We start from the raw sequence: 23,509 nt of genomic DNA on the forward strand, positions 1-23,509 counted from the left end.
TTATAACCACATAGACTAGTATCGATACCGCTAATCAGATTATGGATAGATAAAGAGAGTATTCATCGATAATCGTCGGCAGTCTCTACTCTGACAAGAAAGGTTACATGTGTGTAGTCGTCCATTACGAACGATGTTGGATGATTTATTTTCCGTGTAAACCATCTATCTACGACAGCTGACGTTGCATCCCTCGCTCTCACGAATGCAAAAACAACATGCGCGCCAACAATATGTCCAACGTTAAAAGCCACATTTTCAGCTTGTTGAAAAGTAAAAAAGCGGCTCTCAACGACGTCCATTACTTGACATCGAAGCGTAAAAACATTATCTGTGTAGAAATTTGTTGCGCATTCGAATCATGATCTGTGAAACCATGGAGTCCATGGTAAAAACAGACAGGAATATTGATTATTCTGTTCGGTAATCTCTTAACTTTTTTTTGTAAAATCAGAGGTGTTGGTCATGATGCGTGTAAGATACGTCTTCGCACAAAAAACTGAAATAGCGAAGAATCGTCGCTTCTCGCCATGAAATATTGATCAGGTTTTCGTGCACCGTCATCGCACTTTCCTTAAAGAAAAACATCAACAAAAAGCCCCGATGCAGGCATATGATTAATGACGTTAGAAAAAGATAGACATCAGATCGTGTGATCGTGTTGCTAAACATTTTCGAATTTAACCAATTACGCAGAAAGTAACATTCGCGCGGCTTATGTAATAATAATGTTACGCGATTTAAGACGTTAGACGTTCGAACAATTACACCTTTCATTTGCTGTATCATCAGTCAAGCGTAGGCAGGCGAAGTGAAGTAATATATCAAACTGTCAGTAACCATCGCTCTAATCGCATGAAAAGGATTATTTGACATACCGATCATTTATCACGAACTTTCGTTTTTGCTCGCACCCGCAGCTCTTCGTCGTTGCTTATCGGTCCCCATATTTGCTTAACATCAATTGAATTACGGCAATTGCTTGAAGCGGTTGAAATTAAATTTGTTCTTCGAAAGTTAAACCCGCATTCGCGCCGGGAATTGACGACATCGTCAACTGTCGCCGAAAAGATTAAACGATGGTGTATGTGAACGACTATTTTTAGCAAAACATTGTTAGATTAAATGTATATCATTTTGTCATGACGATATTATTGCTTATGGCAAATCCATTTATCCATTTCATTACACGAATTGCGCCCAGACTGTTAGAGTAAAAGGTCCGACACCTAGAATTGAACATTCAAACGTATTTATGATATACAGTTTAGGCCTAATACCATCCGCCCCGGCAGGGATTCGAACCTGATGGCATCGAGATTGCCACGGCACGAAACCCTGCCATAATCGACCGTGCGCGCAGATACATGCGCAGTTCAGATGATGTGATTTTTAGCCAATCAGAAATCCCGTTTTATTTTAGCCCGGGTTTTCCCATTTATAGTTCTTCCTTGAATTTTTCCTCAACGATTATACAACGAGCAATCTGATTGGTGCCGCCAGTTTTCGTTCGGAAAGCTGCGCATGTACCTGCGCACCCGGTCTACTGATGCAGGGGTTCGTGCCGTGGCTGAGTGTAGCGATGCCATCAGGTTCGAGTCCCTGCAGAGGGAGGATGGCCTAATACGTGAATGGAGACTTGCATGTCTCACATGTTTATGTCTATATGACCTTTGTGTTATTATATACTTTTCTCATCTATGGTGAAGTTGTGATATATATGATAATTATACTGCTGACTAATAAAGCACCTTTGGAGAGAAAAAATATACTGGACTTTACTGTGTATCAATCTTCGAACACATCCGTCCGTATCTTTGCTATACGTATTTCAAGCAAAAATATTGAAGATCCGTCCCACAGCTTTTCTGTTCGAGCCGTCCTTTCAACGTCAAATAATCATCGCCATGATTTTGGACCGCATTTCAACCGTGTATCGTTTTTAAGTGAGTTGAATGCGAATGGTAATGATAATCTATTGTCATCAACGTGTCCAAGTCAAGAGCCAATCAATCGACTTTGATTTTTCTCATAATTTTGACGAATTATTTCCAGCGATAGGTGTGTGTATTGTCGGTTCGAGAAAATTGACAATTGATAATTCATTCCATTTCGCTAATCCCAGTAGTGTAAAATATATACTATATTCTTAGGAGATCCACTTCGTGAAAAGGATTTCCGTGTATACATTGCATTGAGAATTGAATAAGATGTAATTTAGATGTAAAACAAACTGCTTAATATACGTTTGAGTTTTTCTGTAATTCACCTGCATAAATAATCAAATTGAAGGTCATACTGCTACGTAAGCCTAAAAATCGGTGGTTGCTGAAATTCAATGAACGCTTATGATGTTATGATGTTATAATGTACGTATTTAAAATACAAATACTGCAAATAAAATAATTTTCAAAGATTTCTGATAAGTATCTTGTGTTGTGTGGTCATTTGGTTCGTTCCTTGTTTACTTTCTTACAACAAAATTGTTTCGACGCGAAATGTCCCGATGATTTTTTCGATGCTAGAAAATAGAAGATAATGACGATCAAGATGCACTCGCAAAATATTTCATGGTTCATAGATTCGAAACGTGCTATGGCGAACACACCGAAAGTACATATTTGGATTTTCGACGAAGTTTGAAAGTTTGAAAACATCGTTGTACCGAATTACTGGGTTGATAGGTAGAAAAAGTTATATTCATCCTTATCTTCAATACCTTTGAATAATCATTTTTTGTCAGAATGATAAACTTTGAACAGTGAAAACTTTCCTCATACTTTGACGAAGTTTCTTGTTTTGGTTTATTAAAATATAATCAATCAAGCACCTGAATAGTGAAAGTGGCCGGGAGCACTAGGGCTGAAACAACAAATCTTTACTGTCGACCGATTTGAATTCGATCAATTTGATTACATGAAAATTTCTGTGCATCTTTTCCACAGACACCTGCGGCTCAGTTGTTAAGAATCACTCACAAGAAACGCAAGAAATATAGAGACCTTTAAATCTAAAGACAAATAAAAGAAAACTTCTGATTCTGAAGAAGCTCTGCGTTCTAAATTGTCACAACGATACATCTAATTATCCCCGGAAAATTTTTGAAAGTACATATTTCGAGTTGTTAGTTTTAGCTTCTTCGAAGTGGAAGATCGGGCGAAAACATAGGCAATTGAGATTTTACGATACCCAACTGCTGCATATAATACTTTAAAAGGTGTAAATTTAACTCACATGCATGTGTGCTTTTTTATTGTCGGTATTAATTTGAGTTCCATATTCTTTTGTACATACATAAATGACAACCAAAGTCAAAGTATTTTCACAGCAAGTTTTAAACAAAAAATGCGATGTTCAACTACGAAGAAAATGCTGGGTCTCACAAACTTCTTAGCGATAGACGTATAGAAATCCATTTTTCTCGGATCACTAAAACCAGAAATTGGTTCCAAATAAAACAGTAAACATTATTCAAACTGTTTATATCCATTTGAATGGCTGATAATTCCTTGGTAACCGGGAAATGTGTTTCGTCAGAGATAGTTCTCGATAAGTAGCATCATCCAACGATGACCAAAACGTCTGTCGGGCGGTGTAGAGTAATCGTTCTCAGCGTAGCGCATCGGCTGCCCAGCGAGGGGCACGTTTTCCTATTCCTCGTTTACAGGCAGGCCCTTGAAATCTAATCGGACACAAACATACGCATAAAAGGCCCCTGCCTGTGTTCTTGACTCGAGGGCCTCGGCCTCCATTTTGGCAACGAATACTCGAATCGAAAGGTGAACAGCGATAAACGACCGCCTTTAATTCCATCTGTTCCACGGACCGACCAGTTCCTTGCTTTGATTCTGGTAATAAGCTTTCATGTGTCCTGCCGATTAGAAGAATATAAAGCTGCAAAAGCGGCAGAACCATTGAGAACAATTTGTGATGATGCATGTGGACTATTGAGAGAGTGTGTCAATGATCATGTGGCATCGTCGACTGGCGAAGTTTGAGGCACACCTTTAAGCCAGCTACCTATCAATGGTAAGATATCTGATTATGTATGACATCGGTAAGAAACTCCCAACGGAGCTGCGGTAATTGCGTTGAGCACATGTGCGTGTAAAATCGTTGAATAATTGTTCGACGAAAGGGTTCATAGGTGCATGTAGTATATTTGAGATACTTTATAGGGTTTTTAAGTTAAGAAATCGTATTTCCCTTTCAGAGAAGCCCTTAGTACATTCAAAAACCTTAATCCATGATTTATGACTTTATTTTGTTGGAAAAGTGCTTACTCGTTTTCCTGTATTACGTGAATCATCATTTTACACTGGAAAATTCAAAAATGACGAATTAAGAAATTTACATCTGGATGTTCAATCAAGGATTGAGCCATCGTTTTTCAGTATCAGTTCAATATCGGTGTGCAAATTTGGTATTGTTTTTTAACTATCTGGCTTATCATGTTATTGTGATCACATTCCGTGTTACTATCTCACGATATTTCATAATTGTCTCTTCGTTTAAATCTATTAATTTGTACCTTATCTTCACGAGTAATTTCGTTGAGCTGGATTATGCTGATTTAAATCAACTGTCGCCTCTGTTCATATGTTCTGAGATAATCGAGGCATCATATTGTTCCATGCGTTCTCGAAGGTACAAGTATGCGTCAAATTTATTATTCCATGATTAACTAATCATGGGGAAATGATAACGATTGGCCATTTTTGCAATATACTCGTTAGAACCGAGTTTGTTTTGTAGGGGGCTTCAATACACGGGAATTTATAGATTGATATAGATGATATTCAACTCGATTCAAAGTTGCTTTGAGCAAAACGTTAGATTACCGAAGTTACAACGAAATACGCGGCAAAGTTGACTTAAATAATGTCTTTGAAACGAATATCAGTGCGACGACGATAACAATGCTTTACCGGGTATAAGGGATGAATTAGCCTGACTGTGTTCTCGATGAGAAAAGCGATCACTTAGTGCAATCTCAGAAACGCGTAGTTTATGGTCTCCGGGAGTAATAACCATCGCAATCGCATACGTTAACTGTTAAAGACAAACTATGGTCTACAGTCTCTGGTCCACTGAGGTTACCTACAGAGAGCTATTAACGTTTCCATTACTCACCATTTCTCCTCAGACAAAAACAACTTCACTCATCGAACGGCGCTTGTTCATCGACCCCTGAGGTTTTATCAATTATCCCTGAACATTTACACTTCACCCTGATAATCAAATAGATGTCTCTTAATGTGCCGCTAGCTTTCTGAGTGCTTTGACAGCCACTAGTATCAGTATATTTGGTACTTCCAAGACGCTCACTGGACCTCATCTTCTTGGGACTCCATTTATTCAAGTCTTTTATTAGATAACCCAATTTCCCACTTTCAGCAGGTGACTGTATCAAATGATTTTGACGTTGGCTATTGTAAATCAGGTCTTTTTCTAAGAGACCACTATACCGGGTGCTTGTTGTCTGGTGTACCCTTGGTTTCCCCGGACGCGCTCGCGCGGTATTCATCGGCCCTCAATTCAAAAGTTCAAAGATTTTCATCGCTATCAACTAAACTCTGTAACCGCCTAAATGGGTTAAAAAAATCCTGATGCCGAAGGCGTACGGTAGTTTACTGTACTACTACAAACATTTCTATTTGCCTATTTCTCAGAAGGAGTTTTTGAAGGAGTTTCAAGCATTCTGTTTAAATTAAAGGAGTTTCAAGCACATTAAAAGCATTTTCTGTCTTGTGATATAGTCATTTAAAAAATATCGATGTACTAAATTAGTCAGCCAACATATTAATCCACACTTCAGTCGTCGGTCTAGGATGGATGGAAGATTGTTTGAATGTACGGTACCGGAACCCAAATTCCGCCAATTATGTACTGCGATTTAAACAAAAAATGTTGTAAATTCGACCGTTGATCACACGAATGTATCTGTACTTCGATTTCCGATTTCAAATCCAAACCCCCTGGTTTACTCTCGGCCGAGAGGTCGTGGCCGGGTCTATGGGGAAAAATCAAAACGGAGGAATCAGACGACATTTAACCAGGGCAATCCATATCTTAAAATAAAAAATAAAAAGTTTTTAAGGTATAAAGAAGTCGTAGGGACCCTGGGCAAGTATCAACAACACTCGGCTGGTACATTTCATTCTACGAAAAAAATGATTTACTCACTTGCTGGTCGCTGCTCGCCGATGGAGGCACCCGCACACCAACTGCTATCAAGGTATACTCCGAATAATCATCTGTGGCAAGTGACCTATTATAGTAAAGCACTTCTATATTTTGATATGTCCTACAGTTCTACCCGATTTAATTTTCGAGCGGCAAATTAACATGAAATTCTCTACAGCTTTTCGCCGTCATATCATCTATGTCAACTACTTGTTTGTTACTGAAAATTTCAAGGAAGCTCAAAGGAAGCTTATTGAATTTAATTGCAATGACATCAATGATTTGAATCGGAAAGAAGACGACGACGTAGATCTAAGAATAAGATGTAGTAAAGGACTTTGCCCTTTCTTATTATCTGATTGATTAAGGCCTACACTCTTACAAGAAACACAGTTTTATCTTTTTGCAATTATTCGCTACCGTGATCAATTAATAATTACCAGTTCGCTGCCAGTTCATTAATCATTGGTTTTACTAAATCATAATCGATTAATGATCATTCATTTTTTTCATACCCATTTTCCCTGAATTTCTATTTGGTGTGATTGATTCCTTCAGAGGACAGGGCTATTAATTTCCAGAAATAAGAAGATTAGACTTATAAAATTTCATTTGTATATTTCCAAATACGATAGGTCCCATGGGTTTTTTTAATTGAAAATTACTTGGGTAGGCCTACTGATAACTATCAGGGTTAGATATAACTTCTGGGTTCACATCATGACCTGGTTTTTTCATTATATGAAACTGGTTTCTTTACATGCGTTGTCACCACTTGTTGAAGTGTTCTTGCGCGTTGCCTATGTAATTGTTATTGCGCTGATAATGACCCTTATAGCTAGCAGTTTCGTAATTTCTATTTGCAAAATGGGTTTGGTTGTTAAAAATAACTTCAATGTAAAAGCTTATACTTAGTACATGTATGTATTAAGATAATTCACCAAACCCTAAAATTGATTGTTTTCTGTTTGTTTTGACTGACAAATGATAACCCACATTTGATAATATACATTTCCTTGCAATATTTGGTTGATAAGATACACTGGGTTTTCGTTCCTAAGAGTCAGTTTCATGTGACGGCATTGAGAACAGGTATGTTGTGTGTTGAGTCTCATGAATTTCTGGTAGCCTCAACTTCCTTTCGTATGGCTTGGATCGGTTTCTATTGTAAGATTTGACCGAACATCTAGGCCTACAAAGTGTGTACCTACCATAGTCAGTGGTTAACCTGGTTGGAGTTCTCACAAATTGACATTGATGAACTAAAATGGATAGGAATAAAATGAATGAATGGTATGAAAGGCATAATATTTTAAATCATTGATATAAATTCATTTATTTTAGTTGTAAAAGACTTAATGTTTATGCATGCTGTGTAATGACATATTATGTATGTCTAATTAGCGCAATTATGCACAGGTATATATGCCATCAGGCTTCCTTTGGAAAGGTAACACGATGTCCTTGGCCCATACTTGGTGTGTTTGTCTCTCCAGAAATCTAATTAAAGTCTATGGGCCTACAATCAATATATCCAAAAAACCTGATATTACCTTGAATTGGAATGAACTATTCAAACTCTAGGGTCAAAACTAAGTCAACTTTTAAGCTGGGTCTGAACATCCTCATTGACTTATGTCGATTCAATTGATTTTTTTTACAGATCAAGTGGCTGAAATGGTGAAAGCATCATGAGAATTCTTCACGTAATGTTTTACGCATCAATATGATCATACCCAAAAGCTCCTTTAATTATTCCAGCAGGTGTACATGATATAGAAGCATGGATAATTCATTGGAAAAAGACATTATCAAGATATGTTGCTTGCATCAATTATTCAAATTGACTACGCTTGATAAATGATCATAGTAACTGAATCAATTATTCCTCCATGTAGTCACTCAAAGAAACTGATCCTTCAATGATTCATATCTTGATTCTCTGTTTTACTGTTTCTGAATAGAAGATTTCAAAATGATTTACGTAAATCCGCGTGTAATTGGTAATTTCTGTGTCAATCCAAATCAGCCATCAATGAACAGAATCAGCTGCAATCATACGACTGAATCAATAGATGATACGTCCGGGAGTGGTTGTAGCGATGATTTCTCTATTGTAGAAATAAACAATGCAGATATCGGAGATCAGTTCGAAAGTTCGATGAAAATTGAGGATATTACGAATTCGCTACGACGAATTCGCCGTGGAAGACAACAGCAGATGCAGCAGCAGCAGCTGAATGAAAATGTCTCATCACGCGATATTGAGAAATCGTCGAACGGTCATCAGGATGGATTTTTCAAACAAGCTCGGAAAACCCTTTCGACGTTCGTTTCTCAAATCATCACACCAGATGCGGATGTTAACAAAAATGTCAACGAACCTTCTGCTTCACCAATTCTGCGATCTAAACCCACGCCTCAAATAGCTGCCCCATTGATGGCAGAACCGCGCCACATTTTTGAGCACTCCGAAAGTAGCAGCACAAATGTTTATTTACTCGATCACCATTCAGAAGAAAGTGCATCAGCTATATGTAATACATTCTGGCGACCGAGTTTAACGTTTAACACGTATAGCCATGGTGATGACTTAATCAAATTTACATCACTATGGCCAAAAGAAAATGTACTGCCAGCATTGTTATTGGAGGCGTATCATTCAACATCATTGAGAAAATCGATTCTAGAAATTAGTAAATTAGTGATACGCTGTGGTCCGGTGTCCGTCTTAAAATCATTGTTGGATCTTCATATTATTGGTAAGTACGATTCATCTTATAGTGTAGAAGTTTCTTTTTGTGTTTGGATTAAAGATCTAGATTTTTTGAGGTAAGTTAGATAGTTGTTGTTTCTTTTCTGGTATAGTAAAATATATTACAGCGATTTATTTTTTCCTGTCAATATCAGTTGCCCTTTCATGTAAGCGATTGTAGGTTTTCATGCTCCTAAGAGCATTTTTGTATGTGAAAAAAATTCTCAATTGTTTTTTTAATGCTTATTATGGTTGTTCATTTAATATGCTGCTGTGTTATTCCAGGGAGGTGAGAGGGCTATTCCTGGTTATTCATTCCAAAATATGCTTCTGAGAGCACCTGGACTTGGATTGCTATAAGGACTTATAAGGAATAAAAATAAATCCTGGAGCAGACTTTCAATAGACCTATGTGCTTATTACTTTGATAAAATAGAGAACAGTCTGGAGAGTTCTTGCATAATTTCTTTTCTTTCCAAATTTTTAAGGTTTGGATCAAAGGTTTGAGGATGGTTATACTATGTTACATTTGGCATGTATTGCCAGAAATGACGAATGTGTGTCATATTTGTGTTCATCAGGAATATCAATGAAATTGCAGGACAAATATGGTAAGCCATTCGAGGCAAAAACTGCAATAGATTTTGCGACTTGGTGTATACATGTCTCTGTAGATTACTTGGTGGGTTCAAATATCATCTCAAAATCTTGCTTCACTTACTTTGCTGATCCAATGGGCTGAGTAAAGGAGGAAACACTTTTCACTAATGAACTGGTTTCAATTCACTGATATTTTCGAATACCCGTATATAGCTTGGCAAAAGAATATCTTTGAAAGTTAGCAGGGGTGAAATTTCACGATACAATACTTGGGATTAGATTGATTTAGCTGACTATTTGGGTAATAAATCATTTAAGGAAATAATAAGGAAAAATTGTTGGTAAAGAAAAACAGAAAAACCAGTTTGGCACTTTCAATTCACTTTACTTGCACTGTATTAAATCTTGAGTTTTATTATCAATGCATTCATTTTATTTCTTTTATCGATGACTATGATAGGTTGTAACTGATTGTCAAGATAAATTATAATTCTTTTTGATCGGTTTCCTTTGGGGCCTCAACAACTGAATGATATTCTGGTTTTTCTAGGAATTAGAGTCATTCAGTGACTGGTTGTGTTTCAGGTAGAACAGCTGACCAGGTATGCAATGATTCTAAAACCCGCCGTTTGTTGCCATCACGATCGATGAAATCGCAAAGATTTTCAATAAAACCTGTCAGTTTGCACGAGAAAGAGGCGATGTTTCAGACAGTATTGAATCCTCGGAGTTACAACAATTTACAAATCAGACTGCAGACTTCCGCATTCGATGTCAACAAAGAGGTTGATTGTCATGGAGACTTCTTGATTCATATTGTTGCCAGGGGAGGTTTGTGTTTTATACCAGTATCATCATCGCTGTAGAAATTGCGTGAATTCCATTCAGTTTGTTTTAATGAATTAAATTTATTCTTTTCTAGGACTCTCATTGATGCCGCTCTTGTTATCTCTGGTCCGAATTCAAGGAGCAGACATTGAGCTCTCTGGTAATGAAGGTTTGACACCATTAATGATTGCAGCCTGTCAAGGAAATGCTGTGATATTAGATGTATGTTCAAGTCACTTATAACCTGGTTGGAAAATCAATTAGTTATGCAAGTACATTATCAATCGATTCCGTGTTTTTCTATAATTCTTTACTAGGTTATGTTATGTATATTAGGCGCAAATCCTAATACACCAAACCCAATCAATGGACGTTGTGCTTTACATTATGCAGCCCAACATAATCATGCTGATATTGTCAAGTGAGTTGAAAATGAATACTTTTCTGATAGATCTTTAAAATCATTCCATCATTCCATAGGACTAAACTGGTAGTTGCTGATTTTATCTCACATTACAGTAAAATCTCTATCTATTCAGTTGCCTCATAAAACGTGGAGCTGATTATAATTTGGAGGATTATTATGGCCGACTACCCGATGATCATTGTGGCATGGATTGCAGAGAGATCATATCTTCTCACAGACAACAACGGATCGAATGCTTACGCGAATTACTGAAGACGGTAAATCAATTGGCCATTTTAGAGATGATAAAAAAATATGGATACCTTTTTTTCAGGTTTCAAAAAGATTCCTCATTTGAACTACTGGTATATTATATGATAGCGTTTAAAATACTAATAGAATAAACCATTATTTTTAGAGAGACATGAAGTCTGCTAATTTGAGAGTAACTGACCTGTACTGTGTTGATAATCTTGGGAATACACTCATAATGACAGCTGCTTTAAACAACAAGTAAGTCATCGAAAAAGCAGATGAATAACAACAATAATTGAAGTCGCACAATTTGTATTAAGAAATGAAGAAAACGATTTTTTTAACCAAAAAGGATGAAGTTAATGAAAACTTATTTAGATGGGTAGTAAAGACACATGTCGAGTAGGCCGAGATTGAATCATGAAGTATTATCCACCCTTTTCTTATTCAGCGTGGAAGATTTATGTCTCTTGATTGAATATGAAGGTTGCCCGATCAATGCGCAACATGAAAAAAGTGGCCGTACAGCACTGTCTATGGCTTGTATGGTTGGGCACCCAGATATTGTTCGTGAATTACTGAGGTAGTGCTGCATGAAAAAAACGTAATAGAACTGTGGTTACATAAAGTATTGAATAGCCCTACAATTTGACTCGACCTGGATATTTTGAATTGATCAACCCAAATACTATAGTCAAGGTTGATTCTTATGTAAGGACTAAATATTTAAAAATCTAAATCTAAATATTTTAGACATGATGCTGAGGCTGGTATACCAGACATATTTAAGAAGCTGGCAGTACATTATGCAGTTGAAAATAATCATTATGATGTATTAGAACAACTACTTTCCTGTCGAAGAGGTCTTGTGGTGAGTAGAGGCATGATCATCTGTACACCAAAAATTGTGTTTCTTTGAGACAATTGATCGTAATGTTCCAGGGCCTTCCTCAAGCATTAACTATTTGTTCAAATCAACGCATTCGAGACCTGCTTCTAAGAGCTAAATACAGGTATGGGTTCATCTTACTGTAAGAAACCAATTCCTGAAAGTTCTTTTTGACATTGAATTTGCATAATATTTTACAGCCGCCAAGTGGAAATAGTAAATAGTGAACTATTTGAATGTGCTCTCACAGGTGATGCCAGTAAACTATACACAATATTGGAAGATGGTGACGATGTTAACAATACAGTGAGTAGCTATATTGATTCGCATGCTAGTTCCAAACTCATTCAATGTGGTGAAGAACAAGTATGATCTTGTGAACAGATACTTGGGTTACAACCTATTTACACCTATGAATACAAATAACTTTTTACTAAATGATTACAGAGTGGAGTGGGCGATTGGCCAATCTACCTGGCTGGTGAAAATGGTAATTTAGAAGTTGTTTCTTTGCTTTATGAGGTATTGTATTAAATTCTTATTTTAATTTTCTAATTCTTATCATAAGATTTGAACTTTATAAGTATAATTTTATTAAAAGGTAGATACATATCATTATCTACATACAAAATTCGTTTATTTGATGGTTTCATGTTTGTTTACTTTTTAGTTTGGTGGAAATGTTTCCAAAAAACATCCAAATTCTGGTAATACATTACTGCATGTATTATGTGAAAGAGGACATTTAGAAATTGTTCAGTACTTGTTACAGTTTAGTCGTGCTCAGGTTGTTAAGCGTAATGAAACTAAACCTAACTTAGTGTATGTGAATGCTGTAAATAACCAAGGTAAAACTAGTCTCCAAATCGCTGCGGAAAGAGGTATGACTTGATCTTCTTCTAGTTTCTCAATTTATTTTGATTGAAGATCATAACGTTCGGTTGATTTTGATATTGTCTGTAGGTTTGAGTAAGATAGTGAATCTACTGCTAAAACATGGGGCAACAACAGCACTTGTGGATCAGACAGGAAATTTATTCCAGTGTCCCGAATACCAAGGCATACAAGTTCTATTAGAGACACATAGAGATGAAAGAATTCGACAGATTATTAACTTCATCGATGACAAACGGAAGCTCAATAGTTTGAAGTGCATATGGCAGCCACGGTTTGATCACAATTTACGTGATAGATGGGGTGACACACCATTAATGATAGCGTGTAGACTAGGACGGATAGATGCAGTGAAGTTTTTACTACAGTCAGCGCTTTATGATTTAATTGATGAAAGTGACACTGACAATGAAGACAGTGGGGCAGATTCTGATGAAGGTTCATTCTTGGCATCAAGCACATTCAGTCGTCAATCAACTAGGCTATCAGCAGCTGGTACAGGTAACATGTGCTATCTGTATGAAGCATAAAAATTCTTATGAAAAATTTATACATGTAACCAAATAGCAATAAACCCTTCTGAAATGATGCTTATTGAAGTTACAGGAAGTTTTAGGTGACTTTATTGTTTTAGCATTAAGGAGTGCAAGTAATTTTCGATATGAAGACCTCCGAAATGATCTTATGACACCAGTATCGACGTACACTGTGACAACAGAAATCAACCAAAATCATGTGAACAGAATGCTCCAGACACCGAGATCGCGGATGAATACAGAAGAGACGATAGCAGATCTTACACAAAGTTATGATAGTTCATCAGATTACATAAGAAGAAGAAGAGAACGAACTGCATCTGAAGCAGAACTCCCTGCACATCATTCCTCAAACCTTCGGTAAATAAACTTCAGGAATTTGGTTCATTTTTGTGCGCGGTTTTTCTAAAATGATGTCTTTTTATTTAGAAGAGTAATATCAGCTGAAGATATCGATTCGATGAAAGGAAACGGAAAGACGTTTCTTGACCTTCACAATGAGAAATCAGAATCCAGCCAACAATTGGACTCATATCTGCAGAATCTTACATTGCACAAAGCTTCAATATTCACAGGTGAGCTGTAAGTTTATTAAATAGGTTTATACCAGCTGTTTATGTAATACGTGATTCTTATTGAAATTCATGCATTCATATCCATGGAAATATGCCTACATTATTGAACAAATAGAGAAAATAAATAAATGCCTGCTGTAAATTCTTAAATTTCAGGTCATCGAATCAGTCATGTGTGTGCTACGAATACCAGAAATGGCCGAACTGCTGTTCATCGTACTATAGAATATGGTGATAACCTTAATATATTTGCGGCTTTGCTGTCTACTGATGAGAACTGCGTTAATATACAAGACAATGAAGGCATTGGTCCAATTCATCTGGCTTGTAAACTTGGCAGGAAGAAAATCATAGAACGTCTGATGGTAAAAGATTTAAATTTATACCACTGTTATTAAGTTCCAAGATGTAACCGGTACACAAAGTATTCTATGGACCAAATTTGACAAACATTTTGAACCTAGAATTTTGAAAGTAATTATCACTTTTACACACTGATTTAATCCAAGGTTTTTAGTGAGACATGCTAAAGACTTACTGTATACTGATGATAAATCCAAACATTGATGCTTTAGTCAATTAGATATTGATATACTTAACGATTCATACGGTATGAATCGCTTGGTATATCCTGCCAAAGGTAATAATAGCGTGCCATTAACAATAGTGTGCCTTTTCCTCGAAAGGGCTTGGTAGATACCTTATTGTAACAAAGCTATTTAAAAAGTCTATTACCCAAGAGCTATTTCAGGAGTTCATATACATATTGGTCAGTTTTAGTAATAGAAAGTTTGGTCAATCATTCAACAATTTTCTTTATTTCAGATGTCTCAGTCAGTCGATTTAAACGTACGAACATTAGATGGTAGATTACCTGAAGAAATGACGAACAGTAAAACGATTGAAAAACTGATCAAACAAAAACGTGAACAAAAACAACCGAATCGGCCACCTTCACCTGTTATATCTATCACCGCTAGTTCGATTAGTCGATTCGAAAAATCAACTATTGATATACAAACTTTACAGGATCAGTTCACAGCTTTGACCAATCAAGTCAGAGGTAAAACCCCTGCCTTATTTACTGATCAATAAGCACTGAATGACGTGAAATGTCAGTTATTTTCACTGCGTCCAAACCAAGCATTTGCAATCACTTGATTTGTTTTTTCCTTAACTACTTGTATATACGTACAAATACGAAAAGATGTTAATGAATTGTAAATTTCATCAATTGTTATTGTGTTCTTTATATGTGTTTACACTGATTCATAAAAATTCTGATGCAATAAATTGTTAGATTACAGTATATTTTATTCTTTGGACTTTCTCAGTTTTTCATCACCTGCAATATAGAAGGCGAGCACACTGGAATCAGGATTGTCTTTCTGCGTAGTCAATCTTGTCTTAGGTTTCTAGCTGTATTTTGACGTAACTTCACCAAGCTGTTGTTTTTGGGATATTCTTATGCACCTGCGATTTGTTTCAAGATTGCATCAAAGGACATTGATTCTTGATTAATTTTAAACTCTTTTAAGGCTGCATTTTGTCGTCTAGTATTTTGATAAAACTTGAAAACTGGTGGACAAATGCTAGTGACAATTTAAATTGTAGCCATGGCATTTGTCCACCAGTTTACTCTGACCAACTTTAGAGCAACCGGTCCAGTGTCGGTTAAGGGGGATGTTTGCCTCAACCTTCTTTGACGATGTGAATTTTCAGAGGACAATGATTTTCAACAGAGAATAGCGAGACATTTTCTTTGAAATAACTTGATGGATCCATCAATGGAATAAATGAAATCCTTTTCCGCTTCTCCCAAGAATGTGGCTGTTAGAAATCTGTCGATCCAAGTTAAAGAAATATGTAACCATGAGCCTTACGTGCCAGATATGCAGGAAAGAAGTTAGTCACTTGCAGGAAAATCCGGTCATCACAGCTACTCTTATAATACTATAATACATATTTTCATCGAATTTTTTGTCTTAATGTCTTCCCTGACCCTGCTTGAGCTATTTTGTCCAGTGGTATAGGTCAGAAAATATGTTATCAAATGTTTTCTCCCTTCTCCCCTAGAAATATGGCTGTTAAAAAATTGGTCATCCAAGCAAAAAAATGGCCTCTACTAATAAGGAAGCCCACGACTTCAGAATGAAAGAAAAAGTTTTATACAATAAATCCAATTACTTTATTCATTATCAGATTACACTAGATGTTACATGAATCCTGGTTATTCGTGACCGCTTGGAGTGTGCGCGCATGTGTGAAGTAGGTGTTTACACTTTCTGAATATACATGTATATTACTGATTTCATAAATACACATCAGATTTTAAAACAATCTAATTGACACCGATATAACCTCACATCTCTACTAATGGATCATTAATGAACACAAATAACTACTAGTCAGTGGCTGAAGATAGCACGAAACTACCGCAAACATCAACAGATTATTCACCTATTTACACATATATAAATAGCATGTAAAAAATTAAATATTTTTAACAATATAATTCACTCTCCTTATAAGAGATATACATGCTCATTAGTTAGCAGGCTGTAAATTTTAGGTTTTATCAATGAATTGTTTCTATTGTCATTTTCTTTAAAGCAGTAATGAATTATATGTTATAATAGATGCCCATATATTCGTTCAATTAGTTGCAAAAAATCACAACTTTTTGACTGACAAGAAATGAACTGCGAGTACAACAGATCGGGCATTATCAATTGATAATGCCCGACCAATAATTAAGATCCAACAGTCGAACTCACGTCAGTTGGTAGCCTTATGGACGTCATACAAATAAAAACAATTACATAAGCTAAGAGTATAAGTGACTAAATGTACCAGTTAGAAAATAAAACTTACTTATTGAGAGTGAATAAGGATTTCTCCAATAAGACATTCCCAATAAATTTTAGCGATTCTTACTTTAATTAATAGTTTTTATTTTTTTGTTTTCAATAATCGCCAGAATTTCACTATAGACAATCGGAAAATATCCTGCAGCATTTAAAATAGGGGAAAACAGGATTTTAAAATCTATTCAGCCTGGGTGATAATATAGCTTGTAATGTGAGACGACGTACGCAAGTTTGACTGAATCGTGAAAAGCATTTCACACAGAGCCAGTTACATAGCTAAGACTTAAAGGGCTAAACTCATTTTTACAAAACAACAGTTGAAATATTATACTAGGTCGAGCTCAATGCAATACATATCCAGTAACAAAATTGGCCATGGGATTGAAACCCACTTTTGAACAGAAATCTTGGCTGTGTAACTGGGCCTGGAAAATGTGAACGAAAATAATATATCCTATCAGATTCTCGCAAACACCTACAGAAAATAAAAATAACCATATCACATTAAAGTTGCGGTGTTCGCTCATCTCTTCAAGTAAACCTCTGTGTGATATGCATATGTCTTAAGTTCAGGAAAATATGTACAAATTTATACAAGTACACATTCAGAGACATACGCTTGCATCAGTCTATAGATTTGGTTCGATTTCCATCATCATACATTTACATGCGTATCAAAAAGCCCAACAAGCCGATTAAAACCTTCCCAATAATAAATGAAATGAGTTTGGGGATATATCTATGCACTGTAATCATAAATGTACATAATGCAGGAGGTAATGAAACGAAGGTGACATGGCAGACACACTGGTATTTACAGTTTTAGCAAAACAAGGAGAGGAAATTCTGAAAAAGTTTTGCTGAGGGGCGACTACAGACATGTTGCAGGTGATGATGTCATAGTTTGTTTGCCAACCAGTGCTGGAAACTTGCCATACATAAACAAACAACAAAAGATCAAGCTTAAAGGATCTGCCATGTAGATCACATATTGCATTCGCCCAACAATATGGCTTAATCATATGGAAAATGGCCATGGCAGCATGACTCCTATCAGAGCAGCACATAGCAGGGCCAGTTCCCCCCAGAAATTTTGGAAAAGTGCCCTTTTTATGAATATTATTGTTCCAATAAAACTCCCCAAAAATGTTTATGGTAGTTATAATGGCTGGAAAAATAGAAGAAAAAACTGCTTATGTTTAATTATCACACATCGACAAATAGGTTTAGATGAGGTGAAATGAAATTTGATACAAAACAAAATATCAGGTTAATCAGAATCATGATATTATAGGAGCTTTGTTGTTTGAATGTATCAGGTTCCATGGGGTATTTCATTTTTACCATGAATTTATGAGGGAGGAAAAGTGTTACACTGTAGACCTATTCTGGTCTATATACACACGCCGGCCTGCCGGTTGATTTAAGAACTGTCCTGTCTGACCTACACAAAGTGATCCATGGCAACCACGTAGTTGAGTGACAAGTGGAAACATAACATGTAAACATTCCATTGAGAAATGTTTTTTTGGCATGATTATATCCAAGAGAACCATCCAATATGCATTTGATATTGTCACATAGACAATGAAAATTTCAGTGTCCTGTTGCATGATCTCCATCACGACTTCCTTACTCTGCGTTGCAGGGATCACAATACACTTATCATTTATCAACCATCATTCTAGTGGCGTGTGAATTGCACTTCTGTCATTTAACGAGGGAGTAGGTGATAATGACTATGATCCCCCTGAGACTATTAAGTGTACAGAGATATACACACATAACTGATTCGTTGTCTCATTTGTTCATCTATTAAATCTATGTTTTATACGTGGATTTCTGTCGTCAAAATTGGAACGAAAATCCACCGGGAAACCCATGGCTATGATAACCACCTTGTTGTCCACCGGAACTGAACTGGAAATTTCCCGGTCCGCTAAAGAACATCTGGAATATACTATTCGGATCTATATCACCTGAAAACAGAAAGAATATCAATCACGTAGCTGCATAAATCTTTGAACGCTCAGCCATTTCGATATTCAATATTTCTTCTAAATGAAGAAATGGTTTCAAGCATTGTGTTTTGAATCTTATTATATTCTGATCAAAGCAAAGATGCAAGTTGAATATGTCGAGAATCAGAAATATAAACATACCAAATCCACCTTCCATTTCTTCTAAATCTTGACCACTATCATATCTAGATTTCTTTTTAGAGTCACTAAGTATACTATAAGCTTCACCAAGTTCTTTAAACTTTAATTCTTCTTCCTTTTGTTTTTCTGTTGTTGCATGTGAATGACGATCTGCAATATGAAACATATCAAAGGTTTTATGAATTATCTGATAGTGAAGTGTTATTTTAAATGGTAGTTTATCCATATAAGATGATTTTATCTGTTTACCTGGATGGTGAATCAGAGCACGTTTTCGATAAGCCTTTTTTATTTCGGCTTCAGACGCACATTTTTCAATTCCTAATATTTTGTAGTAGTCTTTCCTTTTACTTTTCTTTAATTCCAACTTAGCTGCATCCAGCAATGATTTGTTTTCTAAACAAGGCAAAATAATACAATACATCATTGAACGAGCATCTCTATCCTACTGAGGGAAATGCTCGTAAAATTAGTCATACTCACCTCTAGTTTTGTCTATCTTATAGACTTTTTCATAATCTTGCACTGCCTCTTCAAACTTCTCTAAATCCATAAAACTACGAAGAGATCCAACACACTCACAAGCATGGAACTTCTTGAGATTCAAACAACGCCGATAGGTCAGAATTGTTCAAATAACATTAAAATGTGCAGTTTATTTCAACATCGAAGGCTATGAATCTTACCATTTAGCTCTCCTGAGATAAGCTTTAAGATAATTTCCATCTAATTCAATCGCTTGCGTACAATCTTCCTTTGCTTGTTCTAACTTATTGAGCTACGTGTAAAAAAATAATATCGTTATCATTGCGACTTATTGTCAGACAATAAGCTGGAACACCCAAAAAATCTATATCTTTAATTAACGAGTTTATCTTGTAATAAAGCAATGACATCCAGCTGTCAATTACTAATCTATATCGAAACCCGCAGATACTAACCTTCGCACAGACGGTTGCTCGGTTACAGTAAAGTTTAGAGTTGGTATAAATATTGTGAGGATCAATTTCTAATGCTTCCGTATATATTCTATAAGCATCGTCGAATTTGCCTGATCTAAATGCCTGATTTCCTTCCTCTTTCTTTTGTATTAAAAGTTTCGCTTTCTAAACATAAGAAAAAAGAAAACAGATAGATTGACATGACGTATGATTGCCGACATATTTTTGACCTGCCTTCGTAAATCCCCCGCCGCGACGCGTTAATGGTTAAATTAATTTCAATAGGATTTATCACCATGGTAATTATGATGATATTGCGAAGGGCGACGGCCACCTATTTTTGTAGTATCTATACGAACCTTATAAATGAGTTTAGCTTTAACATGATCGGGGGCTAGTCGCAAAACTTGCTGGAAATGTTGGAAGGCTTTGTCCACGTTGTCATCGTAATATAAACATAATCCACGTATATAAATAGCGTCCGCATTTAATGAATCCGACTGAAGTAAATCACTGAAAATAACATATTTCACATTATGCCTTATATCATAAGTGTAAAAAACAGAGAAAAATCTGCGGCATTTCTTCCAGATAAATCTAGGCTATAATTGATGATGATGCTGATGCTAGTTAAGCTTACTTTGTGATATCCCTTGCTTCCGGGTATCGCTTCAAAAAACAAAGGGCTTCAGCTTTCTTCACTTTGAAACGAACGCACTGTGGACATCGCTGTAGACACCGGTCCATACAAAACAATGCCTGCAACAGACACGAAACTTTGTAAATCATAAATCACACCATACAAAGTTGGGGTTATTTGACTGATCTAAGATAAAATTGAATGATCTCCACAGTAGAACTGGATCTGGACTGTAATGTAATTAATATAGACCAAAATAAGCGAGCTTGTATTTGATTTAAATATTTAGGAAGGAACCTGAACTGTCAGTTAAATTGGAGTTTGAAATAAAAATCAGTTCATTTTCTATTCCAGGGTCCCTACAGATAAATCATTCCCGAATTCAATGACTTTTTTATTAAGGAGTTTTCAAGGAGAAAATTTCAAATTTTGAGGAGTGTATTCATCACTTTCATATCCCCATTACTGTAGATTCCTCCTAAATCGTTACTGTTTATCTCAGTAAACCATTTAATTCGGTGGAATCTGTGTGTACATGAGACCTATGGCAACCTTGGTCTAAAACATAAAAATTTTCTAATTGCTTATTTCTCTAAATTCAAGGAGTTTTTCAAGGACTTTTGGGTATTTTGCTCAAATTCAAGGATATTCAAGGACCTTGAAAAACCATATTGGTTTGGAAGTTTTCCTTAGTAGTGTCAATGTGCTCAAAACAATAACTCACTCTTCTGTAGTCTCCTTTTAGTATATCTTTTTCTGCCGACTCTTCGAACTGTTTAACACATCGAGTGATCTGTATCTGTAATCAACATAGGAAACAGTGGTAAATATATCTGCCATCGAATCTTTTTTATCATATCAACTTTTTTTTATTACAAATCAAACTAGTATACCAAATTTGTGTTATCATTACTTACGTCCTCTTTGACTGTATTGTTTTCGGGTTCCATGCGTAAAACATGTTCATAAACCCTTTCAGCATTTAACACATCACCAAGAGCCAGCAAACATTTCCCTTCTCTTATATAACCCTGAAAATGTGAACCATAATTTATAGAAAACAGATTAGAATTCATAATTGTTTATGAGACAGATTAAGAATTATCTGAGAGTTCTTCAACCATCATCCAAAACTAAATCTAAAGAGAAGGAAAATATACGCATGAAAACAGTGGCAGAGTATGAAAATATATCATACCGAAAGGCTGTTGTTTTCTTTCATGAATTTACTAAATTACCTTGACAAATTTATCATCTATGGAGACAGCCTTTCTGGCATCATCTAAAGCCTCTTTATACCGTCCTAACATCATCGAAGTCGCGCATCTATTTCCATAATAAGCAGCACAATCAGGGCATAAATCTGAGAAATTGAAAATAGAAAAATTAAATAACAATTCTCACTTTATTTGATGAATTGCGTAATAAATTCAGTTTTCATGGGGGAAAATATTTCAAGGTTACCTATAGCTTGGTTGTACAGTTCAAGGGCTGCTTTATAATTCTTTTTCTGATATTCGACATTTCCTTTAGATTTCTTTTCTTCGGCCATGAATGCTTTCCTGTTAAACCAGAGACAAAGACCACGAGTTATAAATAACGTCTATTAATCTAATAAAAATTAAAATGACCCGCTCAAAAAGAAGGTTAATCCGCTGATCATTCAGAATTGTGCAATATTTTAAGCTACCAATTATAAAAGCCAAAATATACATTATACACACATATCATCATCAGCATCATCATCATCAGCATCATCATCATCAGGGTGGCCACTATCCGCTCATTTACAAATCCCCCGAGTGAATCTGAGAAATTTCTAGGTTTCAAATGTTACAATTCATTCATTTTTCATTGAATCACATAGGCCTATAGTTTTAAAAAAATGCACACCCCCACCCCCCCAGTCAACAACGGAATTCCTGAGTTTTCCAGGTTTTTGGTAAAATTTGTAAAATTCCACGGGTTTTCCCTAATTTATATCTAGATTTTTCCAATTCCATGAGTTTTTCTGGTTTTCAAGGTTAGTCGCCACACTTTAATCATTTATCTCGCTTTCATTGTTAACTAATCACTAAGCAATTAGTTGTCAATAACAATGTCATATAGGCCTATGTCGATGACAACTACAATAATTTGAATGGAAATTTTGACTTTTTAAGAGCCATGACACAAACAAGAAGACCGTATTTAGTTTCTTTTTGCTCTCTCCGCTGATTATAATATAATGTGAATTCTATAAAAGGCAGTTGTTATAATCAAACTCTTACATTTTACACACAAACAGCACAAATGAAGTCGTATGAATTTGAATATGATCACACTGCTGATCTGCCGAGCCTAAATCTAATTTAATGTCGCCAACCTGAACTCTTTTTACCGTCAAATCCTTAAACCAGAGGATACATAAGAATTCGGTTAAATCAAAATGAATATTCCGACATTAATACCAGCTTGCATGAGCTTCAAAGTGAAAGTGGTCATCAAAGCTAAAGGAAGAATTCTCTGGAAAAGATAACTTCCGCATTTGTACTTCACAAATTCCGAAGTATCCAGTCGTTTTTTCCATCGACGTATACGATAAATCAGGCGGTATTTTGTAACTTACGCTTCTGGGCCCTCGTCGACTTCCATCGATTCGGCATTTTGATCGCTGGAACCGTCAGAAATATCTGATTCCATTTGGTTAGTACTCTTGTTCATCGGCGCACACTCCTCGACCGTCGACATTTTCATTTAGAAGAGTGGCATAACAGCGCCGTCTATTGGTCGAGCCGCTCGGGTTTTCTCGCTTTTGATAAATCGTAAAAACTCGGTAATTTCCGCTAGGTAGAATTTCTGGTGAGCAATATTCTTGAAAATACAATCGATTGTGTAGAAACACGATTCAAATATTTGATGTAGTAATATATATTCAATTTTAAATTAAAAATAACATCTCATAAAATAGAAAATTTAGCCTTCAGAGCTCC

At 35.9% G+C, this 23,509-nt stretch overlaps 2 protein-coding genes across 8 annotated transcripts; one reads left to right on the forward strand and one right to left on the reverse strand.

Annotated features, from left to right (window-relative positions):
* Positions 1-7,110: 7,110 nt before the first annotated feature.
* LOC141906456 (uncharacterized) lies at positions 7,111-15,225 on the forward strand. Of its 7 annotated transcripts, none has more exons than XM_074795793.1 (20): positions 7,112-7,278; positions 7,850-7,892; positions 8,307-8,948; positions 9,430-9,552; positions 10,127-10,372; positions 10,464-10,591; positions 10,687-10,790; positions 10,909-11,053; positions 11,194-11,288; positions 11,482-11,613; positions 11,784-11,901; positions 11,973-12,043; positions 12,120-12,225; positions 12,367-12,441; positions 12,590-12,767; positions 12,847-13,314; positions 13,448-13,709; positions 13,779-13,924; positions 14,081-14,289; positions 14,750-15,225. In XM_074795793.1, exons 3-20 carry the CDS (start codon positions 8,348-8,350, stop codon positions 15,017-15,019), a joined length of 3,477 nt encoding a protein of 1,158 aa, XP_074651894.1. In that variant the 5' UTR covers positions 7,112-7,278; positions 7,850-7,892; positions 8,307-8,347; the 3' UTR covers positions 15,020-15,225. The 7 variants fall into 7 exon arrangements, 6 of the variants coding, with proteins under 6 accessions (XP_074651863.1, XP_074651894.1, XP_074651885.1 ...); XM_074795784.1 differs by lacking the exon at positions 7,112-7,278 and adding an exon at positions 7,285-7,479; XM_074795762.1 differs by having other exon boundaries at positions 7,111-7,278; positions 7,850-8,948.
* An 863-nt stretch (positions 15,226-16,088) lies between these two features.
* On the reverse strand, positions 16,089-23,285 carry LOC141902117 (dnaJ homolog subfamily C member 7-like). The gene is made up of 13 exons (XM_074789758.1): positions 23,146-23,285; positions 22,002-22,099; positions 21,776-21,900; positions 21,455-21,568; positions 21,262-21,336; positions 20,538-20,656; positions 20,257-20,410; positions 19,898-20,062; positions 19,643-19,734; positions 19,440-19,513; positions 19,206-19,352; positions 18,957-19,106; positions 16,089-18,773 (listed from the first exon to the last, which is right to left on the reverse strand). Exons 1-13 carry the CDS (start codon positions 23,271-23,273, stop codon positions 18,643-18,645), a joined length of 1,572 nt encoding a protein of 523 aa, XP_074645859.1. The 5' UTR covers positions 23,274-23,285; the 3' UTR covers positions 16,089-18,642.
* Positions 23,286-23,509: the final 224 nt, after the last annotated feature.

Source organism: Tubulanus polymorphus, chromosome 1 (assembly GCF_964204645.1).
Source record: "Tubulanus polymorphus chromosome 1, tnTubPoly1.2, whole genome shotgun sequence".
In the NCBI taxonomy this organism is placed as follows: Eukaryota; Metazoa; Nemertea; class Palaeonemertea; order Tubulaniformes; family Tubulanidae; genus Tubulanus; species Tubulanus polymorphus.

Excerpts from the sequence above, each read along its gene's own strand:
- LOC141906456 (XM_074795762.1), top strand. The coding sequence starts at position 8,162 with ATGATTTACGTAAATCCGCGTGTAATTGGTAATTTCTGTGTCAATCCA. Across the intron at positions 12,226-12,366 it reads GTGACGATGTTAACAATACA|AGTGGAGTGGGCGATTGGCC; the intron begins GTGAGTAGCTAT and ends AAATGATTACAG. Across the intron at positions 13,315-13,447 it reads GCTATCAGCAGCTGGTACAG|CATTAAGGAGTGCAAGTAAT; the intron begins GTAACATGTGCT and ends TTATTGTTTTAG.
- LOC141902117 (XM_074789758.1), bottom strand. The coding sequence starts at position 23,273 with ATGAAAATGTCGACGGTCGAGGAGTGTGCGCCGATGAACAAGAGTACT. Across the intron at positions 20,657-21,261 it reads TAAAAGGAGACTACAGAAGA|GCATTGTTTTGTATGGACCG; the intron begins GTGAGTTATTGT and ends TGTCTGTTGCAG. Across the intron at positions 19,353-19,439 it reads TAAGATAGACAAAACTAGAG|AAAACAAATCATTGCTGGAT; the intron begins GTGAGTATGACT and ends TGCCTTGTTTAG.